Raw genomic sequence first — 13,073 nt, 5'->3', positions numbered from 1 at the left:
ACTATAAATAGAAAGAGATACATTGTTTCCGTCATGACATTTAATGATTTTGCAAGTGCATGACGCAAATATTAAGTTCATCCAGTTGTCCAATTATCTTACATTCTTATATCCCATTTACGCGTGTATGCTGACAGTACGTATTATTGCAGCCATATCAAGAAAATGCACAAGTAAACATGTATAATCATGCAAGTTGCAAGATTCAAGAGTTCGCCAATGCATTTCATAATATTTAAATAATTATAAAGTAACCTTTGACACAAAGACACTCGTGCTTGAACTTGTGTATAAAAACGCTCTAAATAGGTAGGTAGGTATGCGAAAATAAGGAACATTTTTGAAAATAACGTTATAGATAACAATATATTTTATATAAAATTTAGCCACGTTAACTTAACGATATTGTTATTATTTCAGATAATTCTGACTCAAATTTAATCAATAAAATAAGAAGTACGAGTGAAAATGGCTTGAATGGCTCTTATTTACTCTTTGATTAGTGATTGTTTTTATAAGATAATAATATTTATCCATAGTCAGTATTCCGTATTTATTTTGTATTCATTTAATTAAATGTATAATAAATAAAACAGGCTCCAGTTCATGATATTTAACATTTCGCTTCCAACAAATGGCCCGGTCAAAAAGCCTCGATAAAACGGCTCACACTGATTGAAATTAAACGTCACTGGTTTTCATTAAAATGCCACTTTTCCTACTTAAAACTTACCTTTCGGCATAATATACCTATCATAAATATTCATGAAGCATGTTTTCTTTCATATTAAATATTATACCAAACTAACCTCGTATTTTTTTTTAATCTTAATTTTCTCGGTTATGCGTTAATACGGAATACTGACTATGGATATAAATATTACAATCTTATAAGAATAATCACTAATCAAAGAGTAAATACAAGCCATCCAAGCCATTATCACTCGTATTTCTTATTTTATTGATCAAATTTGAGTCGGAATTATCTGAAATTATAACAATGTCGCTTAGTTAACACGGCTCAATTTTATATATAAAATATTGTTAAGTATTTATAACGTTATTTTGAAAAATGTTCCTTATTTTCGCATACCTACCTACCTATTTAGAGCGTTTTATACGAAGGTTTAAGGCTCGCACAAACCAACGCGAATATTCACCAAGTACCCCGTAAAATATCCCGAAAAAAGCACCCGCCATCGGTACGGAAGGTCCGGTCAAAAGAGTCTCAAAAAAGCCAATGCCGCTGTAATGCTCCCTACTTACCTGTTGTTAATGAACAAACGTAACATTTAGTCACGCAGGGGATCAAAAGATACAATGAAAGCCATCAATTTGTCATATATTTGGCTATTTTTTGAGACTCTTATGACCGGACCTTCCATATCGATGCGGGTGCTTTTTTCGGGTTATTTTGACGTGGTAAATGCGAATGGATGGCAGTGTCGGAGACAAATAATTGTATCAATGATAATATAAAATTATTGATATATTATTTAAATGCTCGATACCGAAACGTCAAACAATCGCAGTGCTCCATATTGAACTTTGTAAGATAATAACTTAATTCCCTTCCGAATCTGAACGTCGCGTGCTCTTTCCCGTAAGCCAATACGAGCTTGATTGGCGAATATTCGCTTTGGTGTGTGCACGAATGTCTTAGGTTACTTTATAATTATTTAAATTTTATGAAATGCATTGGCGAACTCTATTATGCTATACTGATTTTTGAAAACGGCGAATATTATTAATTTAAAATGTTTGAATTTTATACTTACATTGTAAATGATTTTTATATTTGTACTTATTGTCTACGCTTATAATAGCGTTTTCGCCATATAATAGCAGTTTTTTCGATGATTGTCTATGCTCAAAAAATCTCGCTTAAGCCGCGTTGACACGGTCCAAGTACGATCCAAGTAGACTTGGATAGGAATGATTAGTATGAAGATGTCTCATCCAAGTGACAGCTTCATATTATTTATTCCTATCCAAGTGACAGCTCCATACTATTTATTCATATCCAAGTTAACTTGGATGAGTAGGACGCGGTCCAAGTAGCTTGGATAGGAATAATTAGTATGAAGATGTCACATACAAGTGCACTTGGATAGGAATAAATAGTATGAAGCTGTCACTTGGATGAGACATCTTCATACTAATTATACCTATCCAAGTAGACTTGGATCGTACTTGGACCGTGTCAACGCGGCTTTAGATGCTTTCAAGTGTTGAAGAAAGAAATCTGACGTTTATCCAGGGTGTACGGTCGTAATATAGAGCCAATGCATCATATTTTTATACTCCTCTATCACAATACACAAACATTTTGTTCTATCTTAAAATAGAATCTCAATTCATTATAATTTATTATCATATTTATCACAAAGAATATAATATTACATTAGTATTATTAATACGTTAGGATAATTCAACATCCTTGTTACTTTGATAGAATATGAATGCCTTAAATAAACTTAACATCAACGTATGTACGTATCTATAATATTTCTAACTGCCTAAAACTCAGATTTATTGATTGGAGCAAGCTTTGTTAATGGACAAATTAACTCAGAATACCAAATACAGGTGTAAAACCAATTATTAACCGCTAAAAACATTATAATCTGCCGCGGTGGGGTGTTCATTGATCCTAAATATTGCAATTAGAGGCGCAATTATATTGTAGACATGTGTGAAATCACACCTAAGATTTTCACTCACCGGCAATAAAAAGAAATGAAAAATCACTTCCGCACGAAGTTTCCGGTCGTTCAGCCGATATAAGCGTACGCCGCAATGTTCAATGATTATATTTCATCGGTTATCCGCACCATAATCGGATTAATGGTGAAAATTTGTGATTTTATAAACACAACAAAAAATCAACGAAATCGGCCATGATAAACACTTTCGATTGTTATGACGGCAATCTAGCAATTGACGTAAGCTGCATATCGGTTTCTCTTTCGTGCACGCGACGAACGAGTGAAACAGAATGGGACATGTACAGCTGTTATTATGGCGGACGATTTTAAATAAGCTGGGAAAGATGTGTGAGTGAATCGTACCAAAAAAACATTGCATAAAAATCGATAGATAATTATTTTTTTACTCACCGGGGTATTGTGACACATCTGGTATTGCTGTTTTCCGTAGAAATAGCTTTCTCTAGTTCTTCGAGGGCTCCTGTTTTCTTTAATTTCTTCACCAAACTTTTAACAGCCTTTTCAGACCATTTGTCTTCGGCGATTGACGAACTGTCCGAGCCTTTTTTCCATCCCAGGAGGCGTTTAACCACCGGGGGCGTAAAAGGCAACATCCCGGGAATCTAAAAGAATGTCCCTATCGTAAAATTACACACTACACTCAGATATTTGAAAATGTCATGGGAAACTCGCGCACACAAGTCTCTGTTATTTAATTCCACCGAAATTTAAAACCGGCCATGTTGAATATGACAGTCCTGACGTAAATGTGAATTGGTTTACAAATCTCGAACACGCCTTGTGTTGGCATTTCGTTTTCCCGATAGCACTGTTTCGTTCTTACCTCGTATACGTCGGTGATTTTTGTTGTCACATCGCAGATGTTGAATTTGATAAAGAAGAAAACTTATACCATAAATGCACAATAAACAAAACTAAGGAAAATACATTTTCTTTCCGATTACTATAATATACTATATTAAAAAATAACTGACTATTTCAAATATTATGTTAATCGATCTCCGACCAATTTAATATTTTTAAAGGAAAATCTGTTTTTTTCATTTGGTTGGATGACAGTACGGTAGCAATCTATCTTAACATTAATTTTTATTCTAAGATATCGTAAGAAACTCATTTTACTTTTTAGATCTTATAAATAATAATAATATATCGACATTATTGTTGAATGTTTAAAAAGGAAATGGGCTTTATCACCGCCATCTTTAGATTAATAAAGCCTGAGCATAACTTTTTGCACAAGCAACGAGTGGTCCACTTTTCAGCTGTCAAGATCAGATCCCTGATTGCTTGACATATTGATTCGCCCTTTCTCGTTTCAAATTGAATTATAAAAAAATTTCTAATAAAATATATTAATAAATTATAAATAATAAACACTCCTGTTATTCATCAGCTGTCAAAGTCAGACTAGTCCTTCACACAAAAATCGGTGGTACTATCGATTTCCAAAATATATGTAACATTTATCTATGCATTACATGTTGTAGAAGGTGTGTTAATGCTAGTGTATTATTTATCATGTAACTTATCTATTCAAATCAAACCATTCCCTGTGTGAACACGACACGGCAGTCGCGTCAGTATGAGCACTCTATAGAACAATGACAGGCAATGGCAGTTCATACATAGATAACAACGGGAGGGGCGGAAAAATTAGGAACAATCGTTGTGAATGTATCGGCTTTCTACTTGAGTCGGCAATGGCTTAATACAACACACACAGGTACCTACCTATCTACTATCTAGGTATCTATTGCCACTATCGTTCGTATCTATCTATTACCACCTCACATTTGCTTTTTATAATTAAGTGGTTGCAATTCCTTTAAAAAAATAACTAAAATAAAGAAATATCAATTTAAAAATGATTATAATTAAAAAAATATATCAACTATTATATAAAAAATATTTCGCTCAACAAGGTATATTATGATCCATAGACAATAGAATAGTTAACGACTAGCAACTTCAGCAAGCAACCCTAAAATATAAAATCTGACAGTGACAGATGCAAATGTCAAAATTGACCAATTGTCCTGATTTCAAAACACTAATCAGCGTTGCCTGCCATGTCAACATTAAAAAACGATACTATTACATCAAGAAGACGTTATATTCATACTTGAAAAAGGCAGGCATGAGATGACTATGAGGAAATCTGCGAAATACTCGCCGCAATAAACTTATTTCGATTAAACGACTTCCAAATTATCAATTCCTAGATAGATTCATTGTTCTTTTACAGTCCCCCAATTAACAGATGATAGCATTTTAGTCTCGCTGATGTCTACGAGTGCGATGCAGAACGATACTTAGGCGCGCAAATCCCTAAGATACGCACCTATCTTTAAGAGGCCTACATCGGCAACTTAGATTATCCATACATAATATGTCATACATTTAGCAGGTAGTAAATCTATGGAAACAAGCAGTGGATTGTGCAAACGATACGTGCAGAGCAAAACATAATTTGTCATAAAACTTCAACATGCGTCCATTTAATGTTTTGTTTATTGTTCTATTCTTCTTCCACGGCGCTACATCCCGGGGTGGGATTTGGCCTCCTCCACAACCGCTCTCCACTCACTCCGGTCTCTCGCCACACTTCTCCAGTTACCAGGTCTTCCTATATGAAGCCAGTCCACTTCTACGGCGTCAGCCCATCTCCTTCTTGGACGGCCTCTGGGTCTCTTCCGTTGGGGTAGCCACTTTGTCATGATCCTTGGCGTTCTAACTTCAGGCATTCTCTCCACATGTCCCGCCCATCGTAGTCTTTGGGACTTACAGTATCTTATGATTGTTTGCTGTTCAATCAGCTCTTCCAACTCGTGGTTCATTTTTATTCTGTAGTTCCCATTTTCCAACGTGGGTCCAAAGATTTTGCGGAGTATTTTGCGCTCGAAGACAGCTAATTTGTTTTCCTCATTTTGAGTTAAGCACTAAGTCTCACAGCCATAAGTGACCACTGGCCTTATAATTGTTTTATAAATTAGAAGTTTACTTCTTCGGCCTAGAATTTTCGACCCCACCAGTCGCTTACAGGCATGCCAGCATTTATTCCCGGAGAGAAGGCGGATTTTTATCTCCTCTGCTGTCTTATTTTGGGTATTTAGGCTGGATCCGAGATACGTGAACTTGTCCACCCCTTCATATGCATGCTGTCCTATGTCTATATTCTGCAGCGGTACCTGATCGCGTGTGCTGACCATATATTTAGTTTTTGACTGGTTTATTTGCAGCCCAGCGTTTTCTGCTTTTATTTTCATAGTGCCACCATGGTCGATCATCCTCTGTTTGGATCTGCTTGTAATTACTATGTCGTCAGCATAAGCGCACATCTGCGTTGTACTGTTATCTACCCATCCTCTTATGTTGGTTTCATGAGCTATGGATTCCACCACAAGGTTAAATACCATAGTGGATAGCGCATCCCCTTGTCTCACACCTGATTCGATTTTGAAGCTTTCAGTTTGTTCATTTTGCACAGTGACAACTGCTTGAGTATCCGTCAGTGTGGTCTTTATTAGCCTTACTAGTTTTAAGGGAATTCCCAGTATTTTTAGGCTTTGCAGCATCTTATCCCTATTCACGCTGTCGAAAGCTTGTTTAAAATCAATAAACAGGTGGTGTAGTGTAAGGTTGTATTCGTGCGCTTTCTCCATAGTTTGCCTCATGAGATGGATGTGATCTATGGTGGATCTATTTGGTCGGAAGCCGCATTCGTATTCTCCTAGAATTTCCTCACCATAGATCATTAACCTGCTATACAGTACAGATGAGAAAACTTTATAAGCTGTGTTTAGAATTGTGATCCCTCTGTAGTTATCGCACATTGTTTTGTCTCCCTTTTTCAGAATAGGCACGATTATACCCATCTTCCATTCCTCAGGTAGAATTTCTTTTTCCCAAATATTGAGAATTATCTTGTGGATATTTGCTTCCAGTGTTGGGCCACCACTCTTTATCAGCTCGGCTGTTATCCTGTCGGTTCCAGGTGCTTTATTGTTTTTCAGCGTTCTTAATGCTCTTCTTACTTCAGGCAGAGTAGGCTCATCAATAAATTCCTCAGCAGTGTGGTACAATACTTCTTCCGTTTCCTCATGACCATTACTATAAGCCTGATTTAAAAGTGTTGTGAAATAGCCTTTCCATCTTTCCATAATGTCCTCCTTTTCGATCAGCATTTGTCCTTCACTATCCTTACAGGAGTTGTTCTATTAGTAATAATAATAATATATTTATTGACATGTTTTCTTTTTCAAGTAAATGAGTAGGTAACGTTTTTTAGTCATCTTTACACGATTTAAGAATTACTACCCCCGTCGCCATCACAAAACAAATTGAGGTGTTCACAGCTCGACTTTCGCTCTCCGATTGCCAGCGAGTCCGAAATTTCGTCGCACCTATAGTTGAAAACTATTTGCCGTTTCACTGAAGTATGCTCTTAATTAATACAGTTGAAATTGTAAATTATCAAAAAAATGTCTCTAATTGCTAGATTCGTATTTTTCCGCTAGGTGCTTCTGCTGGTTCGGTGACAAAACAGAACACGACAAAACAGAACACGACAAAACAGAACATGACAAAACAGAACAGTGACAAAACAGAACAGTGACAAAACAGAACAACGATAAATAAAACTATGACCTTTCAGGAAAAATATAAATTTAATATTGAAATTGTCCTATCTCTATTATGTTGATAGATTTTTAATAACAGAGATTTTCAATACGCCATAATAAATTAAATTATATACCTAATTTCTGCATTACTAATCGTTAGAAAGCCTCAAATAAACTTAACTCGGTGTTGCCGGCAAGCTTAGGATGGGTTTGGGTCGAAATCCCGAAGGCTGAAATCCCGAATGCTGAAATCCCGAATGGCCAAAATCCCGAATAGCTGAAATCCCGAAAGCCTAAATCCCGAAAAATAGAGAAATAAAAAAATGCTTTTTTGTCTCTTGTAAAAAATTGCGCACTTATCTTGAATTCCGCAAATTTTACAAAATGTATGATTTTTTTGTCTCTCTTGTAAAATATGCGCAATTCAAAATAAGTGTTAAGGTTGCGCAATTTTTCACAGGAGAGACAAAAACCCATTTTTTCTACAAAATAATGTTTTTTTTGTTTCCCTTGTAAAATTTACGCAATTCAAAATAAGTGTTACGATTGCGCAATTTTTTACAGGAGAGACCAAAAAACCATTTTTTTCGTGATTTTTGATTTCATCCGGCACCCCGATTATTATTAGCTAGTGCTCATACAGGTCGCCTTGAAGCTATAAAGAAAAAGTATGAGACAGTAATCGAGTGGCAATAGTGTGCATGGTTATCAAAATCAAACAGATAAATTGAGGTATTTACGCCAAATGGCCAACATGCAGTGATTACATTACACAATTTTATATACTCTATAAAAAAAAAGCATTATTTTCAAAAAAAAATGAAAGTATATATTACACCTTGATCATTTAACAAGTTAACATGATATTACTCCCTTCTTCAATTTTAGTTTGTCAATTTAGGGCTACGGCCGTATGTTGTAGCTTAACCACTGGGGAATGCCAAAAGAAATGGCGTATTTCAAAAAATCACTACCTTATTATTAGGTCAATAATTATTATAAAGCAATCATTATTCGTAGGATGTTTATCACACTTGAATGGTCAAAGACATAGCTTATAATGAGTATCTTTAGAATTATCTTCAAATGTGTTAATCTTGCCCATTTTTTGAATAATAAAATGCCTAATTCTTGTCAAGTTTAGGATCACAGAGATTATCAATATAATTTTTTATCGTAAATATTTTACTAAAATTATCTCATCATAAATTATGCTAATGGTTTTATAAATGTGTTTAAAAATTAATAAATGTAAAAAATCTTAACACCACTGCATAGTTATCTACCGAAATATGACTATATTCTAAAACATTAGAGCGAGAGGTTTAAAAGAATACTATTTTATGTAATAAAAATACTTTATGCAGTCATCAAATGTTTAAAATAAATATAAAGGATAATAAGGCTTCAAAATTATACAAATAGATTATCTACAACGTTTAAGGTATGTCCAGGATCATGCTTTGAAAATAGAAAAAAAGCTCCATTTTGACCCACGCTGAGCACGTCCGCCCTTAATACATAGAATTGTCAAGTTTATATGATTCAATAAAAAATTTAAAAACATTTATAAAAAGTTCTTTTTATCTTGTAATTATTTATAATGTCATTTGGTGCAAAATAAGAGAAGGAAATAAAACAAAAATATTCTGACATATATATTATATTATGTTTATTTTACATGCCCACGATGACTGAACAGTAACGTGTCGGCTTACAATGATTTTTATTTGATGTGCCATGAAACAAATTCCATTTCGCCAGTGTGCCGTCAGGTAAAAAAGTTTGGCAGACACTGGGACCTAGGCAGAAGGAGAAAATCCTGGCTCAAGAATCTCATAGTCAATGATGAGTCAACTGATAAATATCATAATGGTGTTCCAACAGGAAAATGCCAATAAAATCAAAAATAATAAGTATTTAATTGTTGAATGTTTTGTGCTAAAATTTGTTATCTATTTGTATCATAGTTTTATCAATATTGATAAATAATTGGTTCAGAGCTGAAATACTGTAAGTGGAAATGAACAAAAATTATTTTTGTGATAATTATGTTGAAATGTAACTAGGTAATTAAGATCGAAAGCTTGTCTATATTACCCACTACTGGATAGGAGCGTTTTAAACTGTCATTGGTGGAATACTTACGTAAAATATAATAATTCATATAACTATGTACCAGTGGCGAAGGGTGGAAGTAGGCTGTTAAGATCCGACATAAACTGTGCACATAAAACTATGTCAGTCATATGTATTTGTTTCTATTGAACCAAGACTACAATTTACAGATGGTGTTGGTTAGTTTTTAAAAATCAATTAAACCCTGCCTAAACCAAACGATAGTAGTTTTGGTATGTTATGGGCGATCCGACGAAAAAGTGCACATTTTTTCATTCATACTTATTTGTTTTCGTTGAATTAAAAATACATATTACTTACACATATCGTCAGTTAGTTTTTTAAAATCATTAAACCCTGCCTAAACCAACCCATTATAGATAAAAAATATTATTCTAGCTATAACATATCCAAAATTATATATGATTTGATGACATAATTTTAGATATTTTATAGATAGACGAATATTTTTTGACTATTATTTATTATGGTTTGGTTTTCGGAGGGTTTAATTGAATTTTAAAAACTAACCAATACCCTCTGTAAATTGTAGTCTTAATTCAATGAAAACAAATACATTTGACTGACAAAGTTTAGTGTGCGTTATTTATGTTGGATCTTAAAAGTCTACCTCCACCCTTCGCCACTACAACATACTTCTTCTCTTCTCTAACTGGCATCTTCTCTATGGAGGTTGTCAATCATCAAATCGATCTCTGCCTCATCTTGTTTTAAAATTAGAATATTTAGAATCATATTTCAATAAGAAAATATCTCATTTCAATTCAATGTAAACAAAAAGATTTATATTATATAAATAGATTTTGTGATTATTTATAAATCACCAAATCATATAGATTAGCGATTTCCAAACTGGGAGGCGCTGAGTGTTGCAAAGGGAGGCGCGAAAAGCTTAACACAAATTGATCGAGCCACAGGTTTGCAGTTTGCAAATGCATAGTTTATAAAGAGCCTGGGGCCCGGGCATAACAGACATCACATATTTAATCCAATAGTATTAAAAAAGTCACCCGCGGCGCTGCTTTGTTTCAAGACTATTACATATTTTAAATGTGTATTGCAATTTGATGTGATATCTATATGATGATTGCTATAGGTACTTAAATGATAACTCCCGTGTATAATTTAGAAAACACTACTTTAGAGCACCACACTGCCGTTAACCTCAGCAATAGGTAGGTGGGTCCGCCGAGGACATTGGCCTGGGGGCCCGTTTCAGGATGTGGGGCCCATGATAGAATCCATTTGTCAATGAACGATGATGAATTTGGATTGACTACTATTGAAAAGGGAAAAAATTGATAGAATTATCGTGCGATAATTCATTGAAACAAAAACCCTAGTTCAAATTTTGATTGAATCGAAGTGAAGAAATAATATAATACTTTGTCAAGAAAAGCAATGCAAGTTGTAAGTAAAGTAGGTACTGCCATACCACTCGTAATATCATATTTTTATGCAACACGGGATTTTCTGCATTAGCTGCAATGAATTCCAAATATCGACCCCCTTTAGTAGAAAAAGAGCACTTTGTGCTAAGAAACAAGCACATCCATCGCATGAAAAAGAAATAAATTTAAAAATGAATATACTTAATAAAAGTACTTAGTAAAATCTTGTTTATTTTTATGATTATATTTTATTTGTTGTATTAAGTAGTACATTTTTGGCTATTTAAAAAGGTGTCTGTATTATTTAATGAAATAATGGGAGGGAGGCGCCAAGATTAGATTTTTTTAAAAGGGAGGCGTGGTAACATAAAGTTTGGAAACAACTGATATAGATTTAGTAAAACATAGTAATCTAAAATCCTCCACCATACAATTAAAGTAGATTTTAAAATCAATAGTTAAAAATTGCTAGAAATAAATAAAAACATCGATAGTAATGACATATTAATTAACGTAATTTTAAACCTCAATTGCATCCCACTCCTTATGTTTTCTCATTAAGAATTCCCACGCCTTCTACTCAATTATGATTTGATATACTACCAACTATCCCTTTCCTACAACATATTACCACCCACCACACAGTATAGACAATAATTTTATTATAACCCTACACAAACGCAAAATAAATGTAATTTTCTGTACCATACCTCACTAAGTGGGCGAAACATATTAAATCATGGGTGGCCAACCCACGGCCCGCAGAGCATTGAGAAAATAAAAATAATATCAAATGCCGCTAGATGTGCTAATTTCGCAAATTGAGATTCGATATTGGCTCGCTCGAATTTGAATTCGCGCGAGAACACGCACATATTCCTTTTTTCATTTTCTCCAATGCCATATCATCTTACGCCAGAAAGTTATATCACTGATGGCATTTTATTTATTTTCGATATAGTTAGCCACCTAAATGATACAAGGAAAAGATCAATTTATTAATAACGTGTATAATATTATTTCCGTGTTCCAGACAAAACTTGGGCTTTGGGAACAACAGTTAAGGAAAAAATTCTTTACTCACTTTCTATATTCTTTAATATTTTGTTTATTTTTTATTATTTCAAAAAGTCTAATCTAATACATATGTTTGATTCTCATTTTTGTTTTATTTTATTAATATATATTTCTTTTTTGTTTTGTATAATAAAAATCGATTGTGTGGCCCGGTAGGAAATCTCATTTTTAGAATCTGGCCGGGCTGCTGAAAAGGTTGGCCACACATTTATCAAAATGAAACAGGACTGCAGAAACTACACACAAATATTGAAAAAAACGTGTATTCTGGGCATGTAAAATGGGAGGTTTTTTCTCTATGTATGAACATATAAATCTACTTTAGCTATCGAAGCATTGATAAAAAAAATCGGCAATAAAACTTTCTGTCTTCTTAGAGACAGCTGATAATAATGTGTCATCAATAATATTTATCAAAATTACATAAAAAAGTGTACGTATATGCTATTAAAATAACACTTAAACGTATTTCCTTCTAGATAATATTGATAACAATTGTAGTACATCTTCCTTATCATTTAAGCAACATACTGATTATCTATATCCCTATTACAAAAAAAAATCAGTCTTCGAACAATGTTTGCGATACAAAAGAGTTGAAAAATGTTTCACATTTGTAAGTTATTCAACTCTACTAAGATAATTAAATGTATCCATTATTATAAATTTGTTCTGCTAACATTGTATTATATAAATTGTTTTATTTTGTGGATAATAATAATTATTAATAAAAGCGTTGAAAACCTAGAGTACTTATTTTGTGATAATATTATGATGTGTTGTGTAACTGACATTCAATAATGTGTACAATATTGATTTGTGGAGTTATGCTGCAGTCTTGGGCGGCGTTTTGAGTACATATCTTAGTCATATGACTTATTAACTCTTGATAAGTCTGATATCAGGCCGTTAAAAAGTTCGTTTTTGTGTCCTTAAAAAATTGTGACTCCTTTCAAATGTCCTCTAGCGATATTGGGAGATCCGTAATGTCCAGCACTCGGTCGAACCTTTGTGTATACAATTTCCCACTTCCGTGTCAACCCTTAATGTTTCAGCAGACGATGAGTCTCTCCAAATTATTATCTCCTGTAAAATACTGTAGTACTCTTTGA

The 13,073-nt window shown here is 33.7% G+C and overlaps 1 protein-coding gene across 2 annotated transcripts in view; it reads right to left on the bottom strand.

Annotated features, from left to right (window-relative positions):
- Smox (Smad on X protein) overlaps positions 1–13,073 on the bottom strand; it is a 44,841-nt gene that overhangs the window by 30,055 nt on the left and 1,713 nt on the right. Inside the window, exon 1 of one of the 2 annotated variants that reach the window (XM_085943170.1) lies at positions 3,120–3,480. The exons of the other annotated variant lie outside the window; for it this stretch is intronic. Coding sequence (XP_085799296.1) covers positions 3,120–3,322 — 203 coding nt within the window. The 5' untranslated portion in view covers positions 3,323–3,480. Of the gene's footprint in view, positions 1–3,119; positions 3,481–13,073 lie in introns of those variants that run through there. 2 annotated transcript variants of the gene reach the window in all.

The sequence above is a fragment of the Rhyacophila brunnea genome, unplaced genomic scaffold (genome assembly GCF_057557595.1).
Source record: "Rhyacophila brunnea isolate RB1 unplaced genomic scaffold, BYU_Rbru_1.0 scaffold_15, whole genome shotgun sequence".
Taxonomy (NCBI): Eukaryota; Metazoa; Arthropoda; class Insecta; order Trichoptera; family Rhyacophilidae; genus Rhyacophila; species Rhyacophila brunnea.
This window is presented reverse-complemented; position numbering and strand designations above follow the sequence as displayed.